Source organism: Bufo bufo, chromosome 9 (assembly GCF_905171765.1).
Source record: "Bufo bufo chromosome 9, aBufBuf1.1, whole genome shotgun sequence".
NCBI lineage: Eukaryota > Metazoa > Chordata > Amphibia > Anura > Bufonidae > Bufo > Bufo bufo.
Genome location: NC_053397.1, coordinates 16,398,653 through 16,422,560, shown reverse-complemented (window position 1 = coordinate 16,422,560; position 23,908 = coordinate 16,398,653). Strand labels below are relative to the sequence as shown.

The following is a 23,908-nucleotide window of genomic DNA, read 5'->3' as shown; positions in this document are numbered from 1 at the left end:
GTGGCTACATCTCCCTTCCAGGCCTCTTTTACCAGAGCCAGGGCCCCCCACACAAGTCGCCCATACAGGAGCTCGAAGGGGAAGAACCCCGTGGAGGCCTGTGGGACCTCTCGGTAGGCAAACAGCAGATGTGGGAGGTACCGCTCCCAGTCACGCCCATGGGAGTCGACCAACATCTTAAGCATCTGCTTTAAGGTGCCATTAAACCGTTCACACAGGCTGTTGGTCTGTGGGTGGTACGGGCTGGTCACCAGATGTTGCACTTGGGTTTGCCTACAGAGGGACTCCATCAATTGCGACATGAACTGGGTCCCACGGTCGGTGAGCATTTCCTGAGGAAAGCCCACTCTGGAGAAAATCTCCAGCAAGGCGGTGGCCACCTTGTCGGCCCGTATGGAGGACAAGGCTACCGCCTCCGGGTACTGGGTGGCGTAGTCTATTACCATTAATATGAAGCGTTTCCCGGAGCTGCTGGGAATGGACAGCAGTCCAATCAGATCCACAGCCACCCTCCTGAAAGGCTCTTCAATTATGGGCAGCGTTACCAGTGGGGCGCCGCCCCGCCTTCCCCATCCGCTGGCAGGTGTCACATGAACGGCAGTAGGCAACCACATCGGCCCCCATCTTTGGCCAGTAGAAATACTGGGCTAATCTGGCCTTTGTCTTAGCGACCCCTAGGTGTCCAGCCATCGGAATCTCATGCGCAACAACTCCGTCCTGAACTGATAGGGTATCACTAGCTGTCGATCCCTAGGCCACGCCTCCGGTGAGCCCTGCTGGACCGTGACCCGGTACAGCCATCCTTGGTCCCAGACCATCCACTCAAGGTCTGAGTCTGAGGGGGCGCTGTGCCGCTTGCTCCTTGAGAGCGGTCAGGCTGGCGTCAGCCACTAACGCTGCCTGAAACTCCTGAGGCAGCCACTTGGTCGGAAGGGGGAAAGCCATCAGACCCCTGAGGAGCCCCAGCACTCCCACTGCGCGTGACAGCAGCTATGGCTGCTGCCACCGCTGGTAGTGCCTGCTTCCCCTCGGCTTCCGACCAAGTCAACAGTCCAGACGGACTAACCTGGCCCTCTGACATCCCAGTGGTGGAGGAACCCTGCACTGAGGCTTCACCTGGTAGCCCTACTTCTCCTGGGACAGCCCTGACCTCATTTGCATCCTCCTCCTCCGCAGCTGTCTGCCCCCTGCTTGTCCCCTCAGTAGCCACACCTGAGGACAACAGGTTCCCGCAGGCTTGCTGGCCACACCCTGGGGCCTCAGCACAACTGGCGTGAATGACCCCCTCCCCCTTGAGGGGAGAGGCCCACATTACATCCCCCACCCCCACATCCCCATCAACAGGCATGTTAGGTACATTCACAGTATCATCAGGGGGGGTCATTACATCACATTCTGGGGAATCGTACCTCGGGGTGTCAGCGGCCACGTACTTAGACACAAGCCGCCCCAGGTCCGTCCCCAGCAAAACACTGGCAGGGATATTTGAGGATACCCCCACCTCCCTTACGCCTCGACCGGCGCCCCAGTCCAAATAGACCTTGGTGACGGGCAGCACCGGTTCTACTCCTCCAATCCCGGAGACAGTAAGGGATCTCCCGGGCAATAAATCATGGGGTGCCACCAGTTCGGGCCGTACCAGAGTCTTCTCTGCGCCGGTGTCTCTAAGTCCCATGACCACGGCCTGGCCCACGGAGACCAGTTAAAAATTGTCAAGGGACCTCCCACCACCCCCACCCACACAGTGGACGGTTTCCGGGTCGATGACTGGGACGGGTCCCTTGGGCGCTGGGGACACATGGCCTTAAAAGGTCCTGGCTGCTTACACAGGTGGCAAATTCGGGGTTCCCCCACTGACGTGGAAAGTGTAGCAGGGGCTGGTGCCCACTTGGGCCTAGGGGCAGGGGTAGCAGATGCAGCACGAGTCTTACCCCCTCTCCAGCCGACTGGTTTCCGGGCCTCTAAAGTCCTGTTGTTAGTGTACTCATCGGCCAGGGCTGCTGTTGCAGAGGCCTCCTTTGGCTTCCGGTCGCGGAGGTACTGCTGGAGGTCCTCCGGGCAATTCCACAAGAACTGCTCTGTGGCGATGAGCTCCTTGAGCTGATGGACGGTGGTGAGCTCCAATCCTGTGGTCCATTGGTCGACCTCTCTGGGTAGAAACCCTCTGCAAACTACAGAGTTTTTTACGGTATGTCTCCGGGGTCAGGTAGTACTGCCTTACCAGCGCCTGCTTCATGTCCTCATAGCTCAGGATGGTCTCGCTGGGCAGGTACCCGAAGATTTCAAGGGCTTTTCCCCAGAAACTTGGCGTGAGGAATCTGACCCACTGGTCCTCTGGCAGCTGGTACTGATGGCAGGCCAGCTCAAATGCCAACAAAAAGGTGTCCAGGTCCCCATCTTTGTCCAGTAGGGGAAAGTCCTCCGCCCGCAGTTTGGGAATCCGGATCTCTGGAGACTCACATCGGGCTGCTGGAGTTGGAGCTGGAGCACTTGTAGCTGGTGCTCACGCTCGGCATGTGCTTGCTCACGACGTTCTGCATTCGCTGCTTGCTCGCGTCATTCTCGTTCTGCAGCCTCTGTTCGTTCGCAATGTTCTGCAGCTGCCATAAGGATCTCGTATGAAGCCTGGTCTCTGGCCTGGAGTCGGTCTAGGGCAGCCTGTAGGAGAGCAGCCGAGCCTGACTGGCGGGAAGGGCAGGTGGAGTAAGGCCCACCGCGGACCTCACCTCCGACAACGGGCTCCTTGGGGAGCTTTGGCTGTGCTCCCCCTCGCCTTGAAGAAAGTCGCCTTCCACCCCCTCTCGGCCCCCTATCTGGACTGCGTCCTCCCCGCCACCATTCATAGCATCGGCCATCTCCTTAGCCTTGCTTCTTGTCATACTGGCCGTCATTGCCACTGATGATCACTGACACAGACTGCAACCTGATACACACACACCTTATTGTATTTGCACTGTCTAGTGTTGAGCTGATCTTAAGACTCCAGCGTCAAAAGCTACTGCTGGTCGTCTTTAGTGTCTGGGAGTAAGGGTCTCACACTCACTAGTATCTCGATCCCACTTTGCTGCCACCAATATGTGATGGATACCACTCCTCGCGCCCACTTGACGTCAACTACGTCGAGCTCACGAGACGCGGTATGGTCACTGGTTACCAAGACATGACGTTACGCCCTCCTGGAGGAGCAGGTAAGGTCCGCTTGGTACAGTTTACACAGACACCTCCTGTCCACGAGGGCACAGAGAGGCAACGAGCTGAGAGAGCCTTTTCCCTGCCGCCGTGAAACAGCGCCTTCTCAGCCCGGGTAATCTGCCACCAGCTTCTTGTTTGATATAAGGCCGGTCCGCTAACGGGATTATATAGGGTGAGAAGCCAACCCGCGGTAGCTTATAACTAGGCCGAAACATAGACGTGGGGATTCGTGATTGAGATACAAGACAGCACAAGATTAAATTATATATTTAATCGCCTTAAGGGTACACTAGATATAAAACTATATACAGAGAATATCTACAGTAGTCCGAGGTTACAAATACAAGTAATATGGTACACACAGGATTTCACAGAGCACAAGTCAGTTACCGGGTAGATGAATGTTCCTTTGCTGCATTCACATGGAGGGTAGTGATGTCAGATGGTTGCAGGTCCCTCTAAACACATGGCATGATCTGACCCTCCTTCAGAAAAAGACACGCCTGCTTGCTGGCACAAGCCTTTTAACCTGTAGCCGGTCCCTCCCCTTCCAGCCTTTGGGAGGGGTCCACCCTCCCTCTGCTGGGCTGGCAGCAAATGACCCACAAAACCCTTTAATGTTCATAGCTCCAGTCCAGAAGGTCACAGGGAGATGGTTCTGGGACCAACGGATCCGCCTGGGTTCCAGCTACCAGTAGAGTCCAAGCATGGTACCGTTATTGGGTTTCTATGGGGAGATATGTATATCTCCCTTCCCTGGCATCCCACCAGCAAACTAAGACCATGGGCATGTTCATCGTGGCCACCGGGACACAAATATGTATCCGGCTTGCGCCTGTGATGGCTGGGCGATTCGTAATTCCTTATAAATCTGTCTGCTAGATTTGATTGAACTGGGGAATGGCTTAGACCCCCTGCAGGGAGGTTTTCCTGCAGGATCCATGCTGTCTGAATGGGGTGTGAAATTGTAAACAAAGGTGGCCTGCAAGAAGTTCCCTGCCATATGGCTGGGGCTTTGAAGCAGGGCCATCCTGTGGAGTTCACTACCCCTGCTATCTGACAAGCCGAGGGTTGAAGTGAGAACTTATTGTGCATGTACACTGACAAAGGTGAATCAGATGAAAATCATGGCTGCCAGTAAATAATGATCCATATTCCTCACAGTCTCAATTAGTTATGAGCGAACTGGACGTTTTCGAGTTTGGCATTTGATGAATTTGGTTATAATTTCTGTTAGCACGGGACATAACGGAATTCTATGACGGAATGCAAAACGGAAGCCTTTCAGAGCCTCTTCCGTTTTGCATTCAGTCATAGAATTCAGTTATATTCCGTGCTAACGGAATCCATAACGGAATTCCTCCACTGCCCGAATGTCAAACCTGAAAACGTTGGGTTTCGCTCTCCCCTAGTCTCAATGTGTATGGTCTGTTTTAGTTGCAACAGTCGCATATCCACATGTAGTACGGATTTACGCTTTGTGCAGCAGTAGACTGGTCCGGAGTGACTCCATAAGATCCTGGTCGGTTGTCACAGGCATCTGGAGCCATGCTGACCACACAGCATCCCACAGCTGCTGGAGGGGGCACGGGGGGAGGATCCATAGAGTTTGAAGATCCCATCCGCCCCAGGGAGACAATCAGTATGTAGGAGTGTACGTGATCTGCAAGGATAGCGTCATACCCAAATCATCTGAGAGTGCCCTCCACATGGATAAGTGGCCCAGAGAATGCCACGAAAACCTTCCCCCGACCATAACGCTGCCCCCACCATTTTTGTGTTCTTCCAGCAATGGCTGCAGGGCGTTCCCTCTCTGATGTTTCCGACGTTCACTTCTCACATCAATGGCACCTGGTCCTCCGCAGTTTCTACGTCTCTCATTCACAACAGCGCCATTTGTCCACTCACTGTACACTTTCACCACAGCAGCGCATGAACAGTTCACAAACAGCGCAGGTTCAGAAATACTGACACCCGGGGCCTGAAAGATGATTATCATCCCTTTCTGCAACTCTGATAAATCCCCCCTTTTACCCATGGCAGCAACAAGGGATATGTGTGCAGACAGCCTATCACACCTTATACACCCACCAAGCGAGCTCACCACATCTTATATACCCACCGAGCCAGCTCAGCACACCTTATATACCCACCGAGCCAGCTCAGCACACCTTATATACCCACCGAGCCAGCTCACCACATCTTATATACCCACCGAGCCAGCTCAGCACACCTTATATACCCACCGAGCCAACTCAGCACACCTTATATACCCACCGAGCCAGCTCAGCACACCTTATATACCCACCGAGCCAGCTCACCACATCTTATATACCCACTGAGCCAGCTCAGCACACCTTATATACCCACCGAGCCAGCTCACCACATCTTATATACCCACCGAGCCAGCTCACCACACCTTATATATCCACCTCACATCTTATATACCCACCGAGCCAGCTCACCACACCATATATACCCACCGAGCCAGCTCACCACACCTTATATATCTACCTCACATCTTATATACCCACGAGCCAGCTCACCACACCTTATATACCCACCGAGCCACTTCACCACACCTTATATACCCACCGAGCCAGCTTACCACACCTTATATACCCACAAACATTACCTAACAACCACCAGTGAAAAGCACATCGGATACAATGCGTTTTTCACTGAAGCCCCATTCACTTCTATGGGGCCAGGGCTGCGTGAAAAACGCAGAATATAGAACGTGTTGTGATTCTCAAGTGAAAATCACCGCTCATGTGCACATTCCCATAGAAATTAATGAGTCAGGATTCAGTGCGGGTGCTCTGCGTTCACTTCACACATCGCACCCGCGTGGAAAACTCTAAAGTAGCCTAAATTATCATCACACCTGGTCCTGTCAATCAAGGTGCAGAGGGCGCTGCAGTTGCATGTTTAGGGCTCATGCACACGACCGTATATACACTGCTCAAAAAAATAAAGGGAACACTTAAACAACACAATGTAACTCCAAGTCAATCACACTTCTGTGAAAACAAACTGTCCACTTAGGAAGCAACACTGAGTGACAATCAATTTCACATGCTGTTGTGCAAATGGGATAGACAACAGGTGGAAATTATAGCCAATTAGCAAGACACCCCCAATAAAGGAGTGGTTCTGCAGGTGGTGACCACAGATCACTTCTCAGTTCCTATGCTTCCTGGCTGATGTTTTGGTCACTTTTGAATGCTGGCGGTGCTTTCACTCTAGTGGTAGCATGAGACGGAGTCTACAACCCACACAAGTGGCTCAGGTAGTGCAGCTTATCCAGGATGGCACATCAATGCGAGCTGTGGCAAGAAGGTTTGCTGTGTCTGTCAGCGTAGTGTCCAGAGCATGGAGGCGCTACCAGAAGACAGGCCAGTACATCAGGAGACGTGGAGGAGGCCGTAGGAGGGCAGCAACCCAGCAGCAGGACCGCTACCTCCGCCTTTGTGCAAGGAGGAACAGGAGGAGCACTGCCAGAACCCTGCAAAATGACCTCCAGCAGGCCACAAATGTGCATGTGTCTGCTCAAACGGTCAGAAACAGACTCCATGAGGGTGATATGAGGGCCCGACGTCCACAGGTGGGGGTTGTGCTTACCGCCCAACACCATGCAGGACGTTTGGCATTTGCCAGAGAACACCAAGATTGGCAAATTCGCCACTGGCGCCCTGTGCTCTTCACAGATGAAAGCAGGTTCACACTGAGCACATGTGACAGAGTCTGGAGACGCCGTGGAGAACGTTCTGCTGCCTGCAACATCCTCCAGCATGACCGGTTTGGCATTGGGTCAGTAATGGTGTGGGGTGGCATTTCTTTGGAGGGCCGCACAGCCCTCCATGTGCTCGCCAGAGGTAGCCTGACTGCCATTAGGTACCGAGATGAGATCCTCAGACCCCTTGTGAGACCATATGCTGGTGCGGTTGGCCCTGGGTTCCTCCTAATGCAAGACAATGCTAGACCTCATGTGGCTGGAGTGTGTCAGCAGTTCCTGCAAGACGAAGGCATTGATGCTATGGACTGGCCCGCCCGTTCCCCAGACCTGAATCCAATTGAGCACATCTGGGACATCACGTCTCGCTCTATCCACCAACGTCACGTTGCACCACAGACTGTCCAGGAGTTGGCAGATGCTTTAGTCCAGGTCTGGGAGGAGATCCCTCAGGAGACCGTCCGCCACCTCATCAGGAGCATGCACAGGCGTTGTAGGGAGGTCCTACAGGCACGTGGAGGCCACACACACTACTGAGCCTCATTCTGACTTGTTTTAAGGACATTACATCAAAGTTGGATCAGCCTGTAGTGTGTTTTTCCACTTTAATTTTGAGTGTGACTCCAAATCCAGACCTCCATGGGTTGAAAAATTTGATTTCCATTTTTTAATTTTTGTGTGATTTTGTTGTCAGCACATTCAACTATGTAAAGAAGTATTTCAGAAGAATATTTAATTAATTCAGATCTAGGATGTGTTATTTTTGTGTTCCCTTTATTTTTTTGAGCAGTGTATTTTGCGGTCCGCAAAAAAAAAAAAAAAAACAGATGACATCTGTGTGACGCCCATGTTACATCTGTTTTTGTTGTGGATCCATGTTAACAATGCCTGTCCATGTCCGGGAAACGGGCAAGAAAAGGAAATGTTCTATTTTTTTTGCAGAACTGACTTGCAAACCTACAGAGTCATTTCCGTTTTTATGCAGACCCATTGAAATGAATGTAGGATATTACCATGATAATCCCACTAAATCTCAATTTTAAATAATCCCACTGAACTTGAAGAGTAAACCTACAGATTTATTTGATATGTTAAATGGTTCAGGCACCAAATCACGTTTTACTTCCCATTATAGTCTATGGGCATTCCACTGTGTCATTCACCCTCGTCATTCTGCAGAAAACTGTGATAATTCCATGTAATCTGAACATTAAATAATCCCACTGAACTTGGAGATTGTGTCTGCTAAATAATTATTAGATATGTCAAATGGTTATGTCTCTAATTCAAATATTACATTTCCATTCTTCTCTATGGGCATTCCATTCTGTCATTCCTTTTAGTAGGTCCCAAAATTTGCACTAAAAATAAAATAAAAATACACATTATATTTACCCAGAAACGCTGACATTAAAAATGCAATTACTTCTGCAGGCTACATTAAAAGAAGAAAAAACTGTTACGGCTGTGAAAAAAACGCCAATGGAAAAAAAATAATAAAATGCTGCGTCACAACTGGCAGTTTGGGGGTTAAGAAACCTAAATTCTTCGGGTGGGGTTTGCTGGGACTTGTCGTTCCACAGCCTGCTTCCATCCCCAAGCGCTAAGCGCACCGAGCTCATGCCGCACCATGTGACCATGCGACCAGGGCGAAGCCTCGGGGGTAGCCACGCCCACTGTGGGCTGCCACGCGACTAGTAAACAGGAGCTGACCTGGCCACGCCCCCAGCCGCCGTTCACAGCACAAGCCCCGCCTTCGAATGTTGTCATAGCGGCCGCCTCCTAGCGGAAGTGACGTAAGATAGGAGCGAAGCACTTCCTGTGTAGGCAGTCGGTGGAGAAGCTAGCGGAGGTGATTAGCGCCGCCTACCACCGGGACCTTGGGACAGAGCTTCGCCCCGGTTAGGTGAGCCTGACATTGGGGTTTGATGGAGATGACAGTGGTAAATAATGGGGGAGGGGAGAGCAGGAGGAGGGGGTCACAGGGAAGTGAGTGGTAACTCCATGGGGGGAGATGGGGGTCTGCTGAGCTCTATAGGTGGGGGATGTGAGGGGTGCAGCTGTTCCTGGGTTACAGTGTCCATGTAAGTGGGCTAATACTAATTTCCCTGTGTGGCAGGACTTACCTGGAGGTGGGTGGGTGGGTGGCTGGCTTTGCACAGCAGGGGTAGCCAGGCCTCATGTAATACAGGTGGGGGTGCAGTGCTGACCCTGCACCGAAAATCATGTCACGTGACCCCAGCGGAGAGCCGCTAAGTTCTGTCAAGTTTCAGATGGCGCAAAAGTTGATGCCAAGGTTATGACTGCCTACAACCCTATATTTTGTAGAATAAAGACATGTGACCCCTGATTTTGTCTGGAGGAGCACTGTACCCCTCTGTGGTAGGGTCTCTGCACACCCAGGGAAGCTGCCAATAATTTTAGGGGTGCGGGCCTTCGCACAAGTAGTAACCCCAGAAGTACAAGGTTTGGTCTGTGGGGCAGTAAATTGGCATAGCTGCAGGGATGGTGGATGCTCTTGTGCCCTAGCAGCTGGTGCTTAGGTTCCAGCAGTGACGCTTGCAGGTATGGCCCATGGCTGCTGTGACCGCTGAGGCCATTGATGGGCAGGCAACAGTGACGTGAGCAGGTATGGCCCATGGCTGCTGTGACTGCTAAGGGCATTGATGGGCAGGCAGCGGTGACGCGTGCAGGTATGGCCCATGGCTGCTGTGACCGCTGAGGCCATTGATGGGCAGGCAGCAGTGATGAGCGAAGGCATGGCCCATGGATGCTGTCACTGCTGAGGCCATTAATGGGCAGGCAGCGGTGACGCGTGCAGGTATGGCCCATGGCTGCTGTGACTGCTAAGGCTATTGATGATCAGGCAGCAGTGATGCGAGCAGGTATGGTCCATAGCTGCTGAGGGCAGTCAGCAAATAAGTCACTGGGTCCTGATGGGATACACCCAAAGCTATTAAAAGAGCTCAGCGGTGAACTAGCAAAACCATTAACAGATTTATTTAACCAATTACTGGTAACAGGAGTCGTCCCAAAAGATTGGAAATTAGAAAATGTTGTGCCCATTCACAAGAAAGGTAGTAGGGAGGAATCGGGCAACTATAGGCCAGTAAGCCTGACATCAATAGTGGGGAAATTAATGGAAACCATACTCAGGGACAGGATTGTGGAACATCTAAAATCCCATGGATTGAAAGATGAAAAACAGCATGGGTTTACTTCAGGGAGATCATGTCAAACTAATCTTATTGATTTTTTTATTTTTATTGGGTGACTAAAATAATAGATGGAGGAGGTGCAGTAGACATCGCTTATCTAGACTTTAGTAAGGCTTTTGATACTGTCCCACATAGAAGACTTATCAATAAAGTGCAGTCTTTGGGCTTGGACTCCCATATTGTTGAATGGATTAGGCAGTGGCTGAGGGACAGACAACAGAGGGTTGTAGTCAATTGAGTATATTCAGACCATGGTCTTGTTACCAGTGGGGTACCTGAGGGATCTGTTCTGGGACCCATATTGTTTAATATCTTTATCAGCAAAATTGCAGAAGGCCTCGATGGTAAGGTGCGTCTTTTTGCTGATGACACAAAGATTTGTAACAGGGTTGATGTTCCTGGAGGGATACACCAAATGGAAAAGGACTTAGGAAAACTAGAGGAATGGTCAAAAATCTGGCAACTAAAATTTAATGTTGATAAGTGCAAGATAATGCACCTGGGGCGTAAAAACCCAAGAGCAGAATATACAATCAGTGATACAGTCCTAACCTCAGTATCTGAGGAAAGGGATTTAGGGGTCATTATTTCAGAAGACTTAAAGGGATTCTGTCATGACATTTTAGGCCTATAACCTAAACATATGGCCAGGTCCGTCCAAATAGCATGAATCCGAAACTGTACTTATTAAATGTGCCTGTGGCTCTATTAGCACATAAAACAGGTTTTTTATAACCTGTCATTCCCCTACCTAAGGTGCCCAAGGGGCGGTCGCTTCATACAGGGTGCCCGGCTGCAGCCATCTCAGTCTGGTGCCCCAGTGCCACCTTCCCAGTTGAAATTGCCGCCTTTCTCACCTCAGCTCCGCAATTGTCTGGTCCCTCTGCCAGATACCGCCCGTGCGCACTAGGCATAACCTGAGGGATCGGACGATTGCGGAGGCGGGGCTGAGGTGAGGAGGGCGGCGATTTCTAGTGGGAAGGCGGCGCTGGGCACTAGGGGTCGACCGATTGTCGGTTTTACCGATCTTATTGGCCGATATTCAGGATTTTGACAGTTATCGGTATCGGCATCTATTTTGCCAATATTCCGATAACGTATTGGGAACACAGAACGCGCTGCTCTCGGCGCTCTCCGTGTTCCCTCAGCAGCACAGGGGAGAAGGAAGCAGTGTCTCCCTCCGCCTGTGCTGCCGCCAATGAAGAGACGGATGAGAAGAGGAGGGGAGGGGCTTTGGCCACTGCGCCACCAATGAGGTTAACTTACTCATTCATTCAAATTGAACAGGAGGCGGGAGCTGGCTGCAGAATCACATAGCCGGCTCCCGACCTCTATGAGCGGTAGCTGCGATCCGCGGTAGTTAACCCCTCAGGTGCCGAGGATCGCAGCTACCGCTCATAGAGGTCGGGAGCCGGCTGAGTGATTCTGCAGCCAGCTCCCGCCTCCTGTATATGAATGAATGAGAGATTTATGTTCATTGGTGGCGTAGTGCGCCCCCCCCAAGCCCCACAGTATTAATAATTGGTGGCGCAGTGCGCCCCCCACCCAAATATTAAAAACATTGGTGGCGCAGTGCGCCACCCAAGCCCCCCAGTTTTAATCATTGGTGGCAGTGGCCACAGGGTCCCCTCTCCCCTCCGATCGGAGCCCCAGCAGTGTAAGCCTAGGGCTCCGATCGGTTACCATGGCAGCCAGGATGCTATTGAAGCCCTGGCTGCCATGTTCAGCTCCCTGCTGGGGTGTGCACAAAGCACAGAGCAGCAGGGACAGTGTGAGATCCTATTCCCCCTGATAGAGATCTATCAGGGTGAATAGGATAAGGGTTCTAGTCCCTAAGGGGGCTAAAAGTTAGTTTAAAAAAACCACCAAAATATTAAGTATAAATAAAAAAGATTTACCCAAAAAAATAAAATACACATTAACAATAAAAATATTCATTTTCAGCAGATTTGTGTAGGAATAAAAAAAAAAAAAATATGAAATTTCACAGAATATCGGTATAAATTATCTGCTATCGGCCTGAAAGTTCACAAATTATCGGTATCGGCCCTAAAAAATCAATATCGGTCGATCCCTACTGGGCACCAGACAGAGATGGCTGCAGCCGGGCACCCTGTATGAAGCGACGTCCCCTTGGGCACCTTAGGTAGGGGAATGACAGGTTATAAAAACCTGTTTTATGTGCTAATAGAGCCACAGGCACATTTAATAAGTACAGTTCCGGATTCATGCTATTTGGACGGACCTGGCCATATGTTTAGGTTATAGGCCTAAAATGTCATGACAGAATCCCTTTAAAGGTAGGCAGACAATGTCATAGAGCAGCAGGAGATGCTAGCAGAATGCTGGGGTGTATAGGGAGAGGCATTACCAGTGGAAAGAGGGGGGCGCTCATGCCGCTCTACAGCGCACTAGTGAGACCTCATCTGGAGTATTGTGCTCAGTACTGGAGGCCATATCTCCAGAAGGATATTGATACTTTGGAGAGAGTTCAGAGAAGAGCTTCTAAACTGGTACATGGATTGCAGGATAAAACTTACCAGGAAAGATTAAAGGACCTTAAAGGGATTCTGTCACCAGGTTTCACCCCTGTCAGCTAAACATATGCTGATGTTCAGGGCCTCATCAGGATTCCTAATGTGGGCTTCTAAATGTGATCCGTAGCCTTATTTTGCTAAAAAAACAGGTTTTACTAACCTGTCACTCAAAGAAATAAGGTGCCCAAGGGGATGTCAAGGGATGCAAGGTCCCCGCCGCTCCCAGCGCCGCCTTTCCAGACTTCTGCACCTTCTCCTAATCCTCTGTGCCGCCTCTCGCTCTCCCTCCCTCCCCCCTCCTCCTGCTGTAAGATATCACGCGTGCGCACAGGGCTCTATCTTACAGCAGGAGGAGGAGGGAGGGAGGGAGAGCGAGAGGCGGCACAGAGGATTAGGAGGCGGTGCAGAAGTCTGGAAAGGCGGCGCTGGGCACGAACGGCGGTGGGTGCGGCGGGCACCGTGCATCCCTTGACATCCCCTTGGGCACCTTATTTCTTTGAGTGACAGGTTAGTAAAACCTGTTTTTTAGCACAATAAGGCTACGGATCACATTTAGAAGCCCACATTAGGAATCCTGATGAGGCCCTGAACATCAGCATATGTTTAGCTGACAGGGGTGAAACCTGGTGACAGAATCCCTTTAACATGTAGAGCTTGGAAGAAAGACGAGACAGGGGGGATATGAGAGAAACTGCTAAATACATAAAGGGAATCAACTCGGTAAAAGAGGAGAGAATATTTAAAAGAAGGAAAACTGCTACAAGAGGACATCGTTTTAAATTAGAGGGGCAAAGGTTTAAAAGTAATATAAGGAAGTATTCCTTTACTGAGAGAGTAGTGGATGCATGGAATAGCCTTCCTGCAGAAGTGGTAGCTGCAAATACAGTGGAGGAGTTTAAGCATGCATGGGATAGGCATAAGGCCATCCTTCATATAAGATAGGGCCAGGGGCTATCCATAGTATTCAGTATATTGGGCAGACTGGATGGGCCAAATGGTTCTTATCTGCTGACACATCCTAGGTTTCTATGGCCCATGGCTGCTGAGGCCATTGATAGGCGGGCAGCAGTGACGTGTAGATGACATGGCGCACTCCAAGAGCCGGAGCACCGGTGACAAGTGAGTCATTTTTTTTTTTTTCTTTCCTGCGTCCTGTCTGGTCATATGAATAGGGGTTCCTAGACACAGGGTACCCTTTTAATGAATTACCCCTTAAAACTGCAAAAAAAAAAAACAACCTATAAGACTACCTGCACATGTTTCAGTGTGGAAAAACCGCAGTGTAATGCAGTACCAGCAAAGTGTATGGGATTAGACAAATCTCAGTTATACTTTGCTTTTTTTTTCATCTGTCCAGAAATTTATCGGATTTGGAAATGCACAGCATATCAAGTGTTTGTGCAAATGTATATAATTTTTTTGTGTGGATTACACTCTTTACGATGCTAGGGTGATATCTGTGGCTAAATTGCATTAAAAAAAATACACAGTAACACATGCGGTATTTGGTGCCGAAATGCACACAATTCCGCTAAGGGATATTTTTCTGTCTGTAAACCTGCACCAGGTAGCCTAAAGCCTCAGTCACACGTGCAAGTTTTCCGCGCGGGTGCAATACGTAACCTGAACGCAAAGCAGCTGCACTGAATCCTGAACAATTTATTTCAATAGGTCTATGCACACGGGCAGTTCTATATTCTGTGTTTTTCACGCAGCCCTGGCCCCATAGAAGTGAATGGAGCTTCAGTGAAAAACGGATTCAATCCGAATGTACGCTGGATGCATTTTGGGTTCAACACATTATCTCTGTGGAGGCGTCACTACGGGTTTAGGCCTATTGCACATGACTGTATGGCACTTTCCGTGTTTTGCGGTCCGCAAAAAACTGTTCTGCAAAAAATACGGATTACATCCGTGTGCATTCCGTTTTTTACGGATCATCTGGCCCATAATAGAACAGTACTATCCTTGTCCGCTATGCAGACGATAATAGGACATGTTCTATCTTTGAACGGAAATCCGGAAACGGAATGCATGCGGAGTACATTCTGTTTTTTTTGCGGGCCCATTGAAATGAATGGTTCCGTATACGGAACGCAAAAAACGGTACGTAAACGGGGGGGGGGGAAACATTTGTGTGCATGAGGTCTTAGGCTCGCAATCGGTGATGGAAATAAGTGAAGTGTGAACTCGGCCTAAAGGAGATGTATCCAAACTGGTGCAGAGGAAGGATGGCGTGGTTGCTTGTGGGAGCCAATCGGATTTCAGCTCTTATTCTTCAGTCTCCTTTGGTAAATGAATGAAGCAACCTGATTGGCTGGCCGACATGAGCTGCTGCTCTGCTTTTCCTTTTGCACCATCTCCCTGTATATAATGCAGTGAACCCCTCTCCCTGCTTTGCTGAATCAGCGGGACATTAGCAAGAATGACGGGTTGTAGTGGATGCCAGAGATGGCTCAGCTATGCCCGACAGTCCTATACAGAATAAATGGAGCTCCCGGGCACATGCTGCTCCTTTAGTATGGGGGGAACAGACCCCTGTTCTCTGGATCGGTGGGGGTCCCAGTGCTCAGATCTCCTGGATACGGGGATACTTGTACTACCCCCCCGGAATACCCCTTTAATGTTTATGGGACCTGGTTCAGTTCTGATTATCTAAATTAAACAGATTTTCTATAATTTATTTTATTTTTATTTTTTTGTAGTAAAGGGACATTTTGGACTCCCCTATGACCACAGCACATAAGAGGCCAAAGAGCAAGGAGTGGTCCTGCCCCTGATTTTCGGGACGCTGTCTTGTGTTCAGTCTACTTTGCATGCAGACATTTATCTGGATGGTGATCTGCATCCACGCAAAGCGTAGATGATGAGGATGATTGTCCCGAGGACAGTAAGTGTAGTCATGGGGATACAGGAGCTTCAGGTTTTGGGCCTGTAACTTCGAGCACTGGCGATGTGGTGAACTAGCCGATATGCCCCCTTTTCAAGGGACCCTTATGGCCTGTTGCATGAGTTTTGTAAAAAAAATCCCCTTATATCAACGTCTTTCACCGTCCAGTACAAGATTCTGCTTGCAAAATGCTCTATGAAAGCCTCCTCCTCCTCTTTGCACTGAGCTGTCGGTTTGACGGTGTGGGCGGGCAGAGCTGTCACCGATGTATCGTTACATTGTGGGAGAGAAAAGCTGATGACACAATTCTCTAAGAGCTTGGAATAAAGTTGAAAATGAGAACTAACTTTATATATAAATGTGAAGTAGTCAATCACAGGAGCCTTAAAGGGTTATTCCACCACTCATCCCCCCTCCGCCGGTTGGATCAGTGGTGGGGAGCATACTCTCCTGCTCCCCACCAGTCCTCCACTGCATTCACTGCTCTTCGGGCCCCACATGTAAACTTTCAGGACAAATAAGGGGATTTCGTGTGCTCACTCGGCGCAGGCGCATTGAGGAGCGAGCGCCGAGTGAGTGGCCGCCTCTCAGTGCGCCTGCGCAGATTGAAGAGAGGTGCGGCGCAGGCGCCAGATATTGAATGAAAACAGGCAGGGCCAGCAGAGAACGATTCCCTTCCCTGGCCCTGTCAATCAACAAGCGGAGGGGGCGTCATTACCATCGGAGGATGCGGCTGCTGGTAGCAAGGTAATTTACATATTATAAAAATCGATTTTTAGCAAATTCTACTGAACGAAAATCATTAATTAGCTTATGTATGCTGAGATCGCAGTGTAGGGATTATTGGTAAAGAAAAAAAAAACGGTTTAATGGGCTGACAGAAGCCAGAATAACCAGCGCGTGTTTTTGGTGCATATTTCATGTGGATTTTCTGCATACAAATCCACACAGTCTGCCGGTAGCCCTATAGGACCAATAATCTAGTCGTCATCTTATAACAGTACAGGAGCATCATAAGAAGAGTGGCTGATATCAGTCATCTATGGGTCTGAACGTCACTGAGGGTGGCATAAAGTAATCATGGGGGCAGGGATTTTAAGGGATATTTTGTCCGTCCTCTTACCGATCAGACCTTGGGTTTAGTGTTTTACTCTAGGCCAGGGGTCAGCCTCCTGCAGCTGTCCCAGCTTTTGAGACTACAACTCCCAGCCTGTGACATGCAGACATGTCACTAAAAAAATAGATTGGGACCTATTTGCAGATATTTCTAGAAACTGGACAACCCCTTTAGGCATGATCAGCTCATTGTTAGGGGACAGCGCTGGCGGTCAAGTCTCGCTCCTGCGCTGTGGGTTGTAACCAGGATAGGATCGCATGCACAATGTCTGACCTCCAGGAGCCCGGTGATTGAGAACTACAGGTGCCGCCAAACAGCCCCCTGACTCGCCGCGGCGCTCATTCCACTTACATTCTGTGCTCCTGAAAGTCCCATAGAAGTGAATGGAGCAGTAGACGCAGCATTGATGCGTTTTCATGGCGCAGTTTAGCGGCACTTGCAGATCCCCTTTCTCGTGATTGCTTTCTCGTAAAGCTTTTTTTGTGTACCTCCGATCACTCGATCAATAATTGTAGGGAAATTTGGGCATTTGGACCATTTTGGAGTTCATCAGTGGTCTCCAGTCATCCCCAAACTACAACTCCCACCATGAACCTAAGGCCTCATCCACACAGATTTTTTTTTTTAGCGGTCCGCAAAAACTGTTTCCGTTGTTCCGTGATCCGTGTCCGTTTTTTCTTCCGTGGGTCTTCCTTGATTTTTGGAGGATCCACGGACATGAAAAAAAAAAATCTAAGTCAAGTTTGCCTTTGAAATGATAGGAAAAAACGGACACGGATCACGGACGCGGATGACAATCTTGTGTGCATCTGTGATTTTTCACGGACCCATTGACTTGAACGGGTCCGTGAACCGTTGTCCGTGAAAAAAATAGGACAGGTCATATTTTTTTCACGGACTGGAAACACGGTTTCACGGACGCGGTTGCCAAACGGTGCATTTTCCGATTTTTCCACGGATCCATTGAAAGTCAATAGGTCAGCGGAAAAAAACGGAACAACGGCCGCGGATGCACACAACGGTCGTGTGCATGAGGCCTAAGGCTGGAGACCATTGATGTAGATCATTTCCTGTTGTACATGTTCTTGAAGGAGTCTGTCTGATGTGTAGGTAACTCCTTACACTGTGTGTCTTGTGGCCTTATCTTACCATTCACTGACTCTGTGCTTTACGTTTTCCAGACTACTACATCACCAGATGGGTGCCGGCCACCAGCCCTACGTCCTGCTGTGAGGGGGTCATGCACGGGATTTTGTAGCTTTAGTTTTGACCCCTGATGGTATAATGTCTGTAGATATGAACAGTCAAGGATCAGACAGCAATGAAGACTACGACCCTAATTGTGAGGAGGAGGATGAAGAGGAAGATGACGACCCTGGAGACATAGAGGACTACTATGAGGGAGTTGCTAATGACGTGGAGCAGCAGGGGGCAGACTCTTTTGACCCTGAGGAGTATCAGTTTACCTGCCTCACCTACAGGGAATCTGAGGGTGCACTCAATGAGCAGATGGCTAGCCTGGCGGCTCTGCTAAAGGTAAGCGGCCGTCCTCATACATTGCCTTCCCACCCTGCCAAGGTGACGACAGAGCAGCTGTGAACAACTTGGTGTTTTATCTCCTCACAGTCTCTGCTTGCTGCTATTGAATGGAAACATTCATAATTACGTTCAGAGCCCTTCAGCAAACCGTGCAGCGGTGTCAGCAGGACTTGATCAGCATGGGTTGTCAACCTCTGAATGCAAGCCAGAATAATTCCGTTCACTGACGGCAAGCCAAGTGGCAAAGCATAAAATAAGAAAGCATATTACATAATTGCAGAACTTTACACTTGACAGCAGAAACAACCTCTTCAAACCAGACATACTGCCCAGTGGGGTTGATCCTGCTGGTTAAAATGATGCCTGTCTTGGGAAAATCAGTTGCAACCTTCCAGAGAGACATTGACTTTATAAAGATTAGGGCTTCAGTGCACCGAGGGGCGGCAGAGCCAACGCTGGACAACTGAGGCGCAATGAGGGGTTAGTGTCACGTTCAAGTGTGAGAGGGTAACACCACACCAAACATAGGAGGGAAAGGGGTGAGGGAATAAGGCCTGGCAACCCTAATCGAAGTCCTGACTACCAGCATGAACAGACCCCAGAGGTAGGTGAGTTCATACACCGGATACCTAGTGTCCTAACTCCCCCTATAGAACCCTGGTACTAATGTCAGGACTGAGACAACCTGTTCCTCCAAAAGGAAGAACGAACAGGAGTCTCTCCCGGGCCTTTATACAAATGACAGGGAAATGCAACACACAAAATAACCCAAACAAAATACAAAAGGGAAAGAAAACACTTCAAGTGGCTATGGCAGCACCAGGAACTCAGCCGAGATCCACACACCAGCTATTCACAACTCCTAACAGAAGCTATAAACCGCACAGCATAGTGGGAGAAACCACAATAGAGAATGTTAAATGACCCTAATAGCCATACCTGGGGAAAGAAGGTGTGAAACAACACAGACGTCGTTTGGTCCAAACGGAAAACATGTCAGATTAAACTGCGTGTTGCCCATCTCCTGTCGCAGGAACGTCCGTGACAGTTGGGCTCACTCCTCCGTGCACTGAAACCCTCATTTACATAATGTGGACACCTGATGATCAGACATTATTCACATTTACACTGTCCATGATAGATCCAGCTGATTTGTATGGACAGCTTGTAGATTGCTCATGTAAAACAAGCGACTAAAGGTACGCCCTTTGTAAAAAAAAAAAAAAAAAAAAAAAAAAAACACTTTAAGGGGTTGTGCAAAGTGCACAACTTATCGCCTATCCACAGGATCCTGTAGATGGGGTATAACGAAGTAATCACTGAGGGTCTGACTGCTGGGAACCCCACCAATCCCGACAACGGGGCCTCGATCTGATGGAACTGCAGCTCGTGCATATGTGGCCTGTCGCTCCTTTCATTCTCTATGGGACTGACAGAGTACAGAGATTGGTGATTGTCCCAGCAGTCGGACCCCCCGTGATCATTTATCACTGTGGATAGAGGATAACTTGCAAACCTGGCACAACCCCTTTAAACAGGTCACATGGCAGCCAAGACTGGTACATACACATTCTATGGCGGCTATCAGTGGAATGCTCGCTCGGTTAAGAGCTATCCCTCGTGACTCCTCCATGCACATCCAAGCTTGGCTCGAAGACCATTTTATATATTTGATCATATAGACACTGATATAGATGAAGTACATTCCGGTATGTTTTCTCGTCTGATGCATCAGTTTATTTTTTGCTTGTGCTGGGTGTGAACAGTGCTCCTGAGACCCACACGTTGCAGGCTGACATCTGCGCCTCTGCGATGTGCCCTGATCAGCCGTAGCATTAACGCTCCTGACAGGTGAAGTGAATAACGCTCTCTCATGGCGGTGGCATCTCTAGGGCGGAGGATATATTAGGCAGATAGAGAACAGCCAGGCCTTCAAGTTGATGTGTTGGAAGCAGAAATAATGAGCAAGGGCTTGGATCTGAGCGACTCTGATAAAGGCCAAATCGTGATGGATAAGATGGCCGAGGCACAGTCTTTTGGGGTGTTCCCGCTTATGCAGTGGTTAGTGCCTACCAAAAGTAGTCCTAGAAAGGGCAGCCCAAGGATCATCAATGTGCATGGGGAGTGAAGGCTAGCCCGTCTGGTCCGATCCCCCCAGAAGAGCTACCGTAGAGCAAATCGCTGACAGTGATACTGCTGGCGATTAGAAGTGTCCAGTCACACAGGGCATCGCAGCTTGCTTTATGTGGGGCTGTGCAGTTGCAGACGGGACAGAGCGCCCACGATGACCCTTATCCATCATCAAAAGTACCTACAGTGGACACATGAGCATCAGAACTGGACCATGGTTCACTATGGTAAGAAGATGGCCTGGTCTGATGAATCGGGTTACAAAATATGGACGGCTGGGGGTATGTAGGTAACTTAACCGGGGAAGAGATGGCACTATGGGAAGAAGTCAAGCTGGCAGAGGCAGTGTGATGCTCTGGGCAATGTTCTGCTGGAAACTTTGGGTCCTGGCATCATGTGGATGAAACATGTACCTAACCACTGTATAGACAAGTCCTCCCCTTATGGCAGCAGTGCCCCCTAGTGGCAGTGGCCTCTTTCAGCAGGAGAATGCCCCGACCACACTGCGAAACAAGGGATATGACCAAGATCAAAGGTGATGACTTGGCATCTGAATTTTACTTTGCAACTTTAAAGGGGTCGTCTCACGTCAGTAAGTGGAGTTTATCATGTAGAGAAAGTTAATATAAGCCACTTACTAATGTATTGTTATTTTCCATATTGCCTCCTTTGCCGGCTGGATTCACATTACACACTGCTCTTTTCCAAGTTTACAGACCACCCTGAAATCAATCAGTGGTGGCCGTGCTTGTGCTCTGGTAGCCAGGACCGTGGGAGCGCACATAGGCCAGTGCTTTTTCCTATAGTGTGCAAACACGACCGCCACTGATGGATTGCAGGGTGGTCTGTAACCGTGGAAACGAGCAGTGTATAATGTGATGGAAAAATGAATCCAGCCAGCAAAGGAAGCAACATGGACAATCTCAATACATTAGTAAGTGCCTTGTATTAACTTTCTCTACATGATAAATGCCACTTACTGAAGTGAGAGACAACCCCTTTAAGGAGCTTCTGCTAACGTATTGGTGCCAGATACCACAGGAGACCTTTTTAGAGGTCTTGTGGCGTCCACACCTCGATGGGTCAGGCTGTTTTGGTGACAGAAGAGAAGTCTACAAAATATTAATGTCATGGCTGATATGTGCTGCGTTCTGAGGTTACATAACGGCCTATGAGCTGTGTGCCATTCCACGAGCCCAGAGAAAATCTTTGTGAAGCCGCATATCATGGCTGCTCTTATGTCGCAAGGGCCACGCCTTCAGCTCTTCTATCACAGCGAGCATTTCTCTGGTGCCTAAGGGTTAACACAGAGGCTGCCATAGGTATAATCCTCCCTGCACGATGACTCTTCAGTCTCTTAGACTATAGACCTAGAGTGACGCTTAATACAGTCCGCTGTCACCCCCTGCACGGCTGCGCTCCCCGGTGGCATCACCGCAGACTTATTTAGGTTGTATGCTCCCTGATAGTGCTGTGCAAACTTGTGTTTTTAAGTTCGGTGTCTAAAGTTCGGGTTATCGAAGAATCGCTTTATGGATTCCGCTACCACGGACCATAACAGAATTTAGAATCCATAACGCGATTCTTCGATAACCCGAACTTTAGACGCCGAACTTAAAAACACAAGTTCGCTCAACACTACTCCCTGAACTTACCAGTGTACTGACAGGCGCATGACATTCCTCTAAAAAATGCCCTCATGGGCACAAGAATTTTTTGTGCCCCTTGCTGACGTGCCTGACAGACATCACACAACACCATTAATACTGGGAACCATGTATAGGGGACGGAACCGTAATACGGAGAGTATCGTGGTTTATTCTTGTTTGTTCTTCTGCTTCTCATTTCCAGATTATCATGTCGTTCTGGATTATGGGATGCTGTATAATTTATACATTTTATTTTTATTTATTTTTTTGTTCTAGGTATCCCATTCAGTGGCGAAACTCATCTTGGTTCACGTTCATTGGCAAGTCTCCGAAATCTTAGAACGGTGAGTGTAACATTCGGCTTATTCTAGTTGTCAGCAGTTCATCTGCTGACGATTCATCTCCCTCCTCCCCCTTTAAATGTCTCTTAAATCTCATAATAACCGTTCTTGAGCGCCTGCACATTGATTTCCACCTGCAGTGCTCCATTAGATCAATTCCCTCTGTAGTTTTTTATTTTTTTTTGTTTTTGTTTTTTTCTGATCCCAACCTATATCCCAGCATAAAGAAGCTGATCAGTCATCTGCTTCCCCTGCGAGGGGAGTTTTCTGCACAGTGTACAATGGAAATATACAGGAGACAGGACCTCTATATGGGATATATCTTGTGTTACTCCACATAATTTTCCAGTGTAAATCTACAGTCACTGATCCTGAATGCCTTGTACTCCAATCACAACCAGAGCTGCTGGAATCTGTGCTAACACACACACACACGCAAGCGAGGCCTTGTGGCGCAAAGGTACAGGTAGAGGTGTATGGTGTTATTTGGGGCATTGGGCTACAACTCGTGTGAACACATCTCCCACCAGATGCAATACAGCAGAGCATGCTTTGTACCGTCCACCAACAAAAGGAAGGTGGGCAGGAATTCAGCATAATTTGGAATGCAGCTTTGGATGTGAGTGGAGAAAAAGCTTTGATCTAATTCAAGCACAATGCTAGAGAGGTCAAGGAGGCAATGTGCTTTAAAGGGATATTCCAGTAGCATACGGTTATCCCATATCCACTTAGGTTGGATCAAACTGCGTGATCACTAGAATGGGGGTCTTTCCCTTCCACCCACCCAGTCAATAGAGCAGGAGTTGAGCATTCACACTGCCACTGATCATTATTGGCCAGCCGGAGATAGCTGAATCCAGCACTTGGCTGTCTCTGGCAAACCCATAGAATTTGAATAGAGCGGCAGGGAACCTGTGTAACCAGAGCTCTATTCAAGTGAGGGAATCATGACCCCCCCTCCCCCCTTTTCTTGAATATTGGGAGTCTCAGCATTTGGACCCCCCAGTGATTTAACAGTAACCTGCTATCTAGTGGATATACAATAACTTGCTGTATCCGGGATAATTGCAGATTACAAGCTACACATCATAGACTAATGATTTTGGGTTTGGAGGATGTCCTAATGATGAGGGAAGAGTTTCAGCTCCCCCGTAATGTGATTGAGCAGTTGCAGTCTGTGCTGCAGAGCTTGTCGTTTTCAGTACGCAGCCTGATTGCTCCCCTCCAACCACATCTTAAAGCAGTTTTTTTTATTGCATGTATACACCCTTGTATAGAGTAATACATTTTACTTTTTCTACATATTTAAAATCGCTTGCTGGGGCAGCGTTGGGCACCCATCTCATTTTACACGGCGTCCGTGTCGTACATTGGGTAGGTGATCCGAGCCTGGTTACATCACAAAGTGCATGAGAATGAATTGCTATCGCTGTAGCAAGAGGTTCATTATCATGCATGTGTTGTGGTCTGTAACCAGGCTAGGATTACTTGCACAAAGTACGTGCCAAGAGCATATAATTGGACCGATAATGCAGTGCTTTTCCCGGTAAGCAATTTTT

The 23,908-nt window shown here is 49.0% G+C and overlaps 1 protein-coding gene across 1 annotated transcript in view; it reads left to right on the top strand.

Moving 5' to 3' along the window:
* The first annotated feature begins 8,717 nt into the window (after positions 1-8,717).
* Positions 8,718-23,908, top strand: part of ARIH2 (ariadne RBR E3 ubiquitin protein ligase 2) — a 29,339-nt gene continuing 14,148 nt past the window's right edge. The window contains exons 1-3 of the mRNA XM_040407642.1: positions 8,718-8,834; positions 17,872-18,226; positions 22,285-22,352. Coding sequence (XP_040263576.1) covers positions 17,975-18,226; positions 22,285-22,352 — 320 coding nt within the window. The 5' untranslated portion in view covers positions 8,718-8,834; positions 17,872-17,974. The remainder of the gene's footprint in view (positions 8,835-17,871; positions 18,227-22,284; positions 22,353-23,908) is intronic.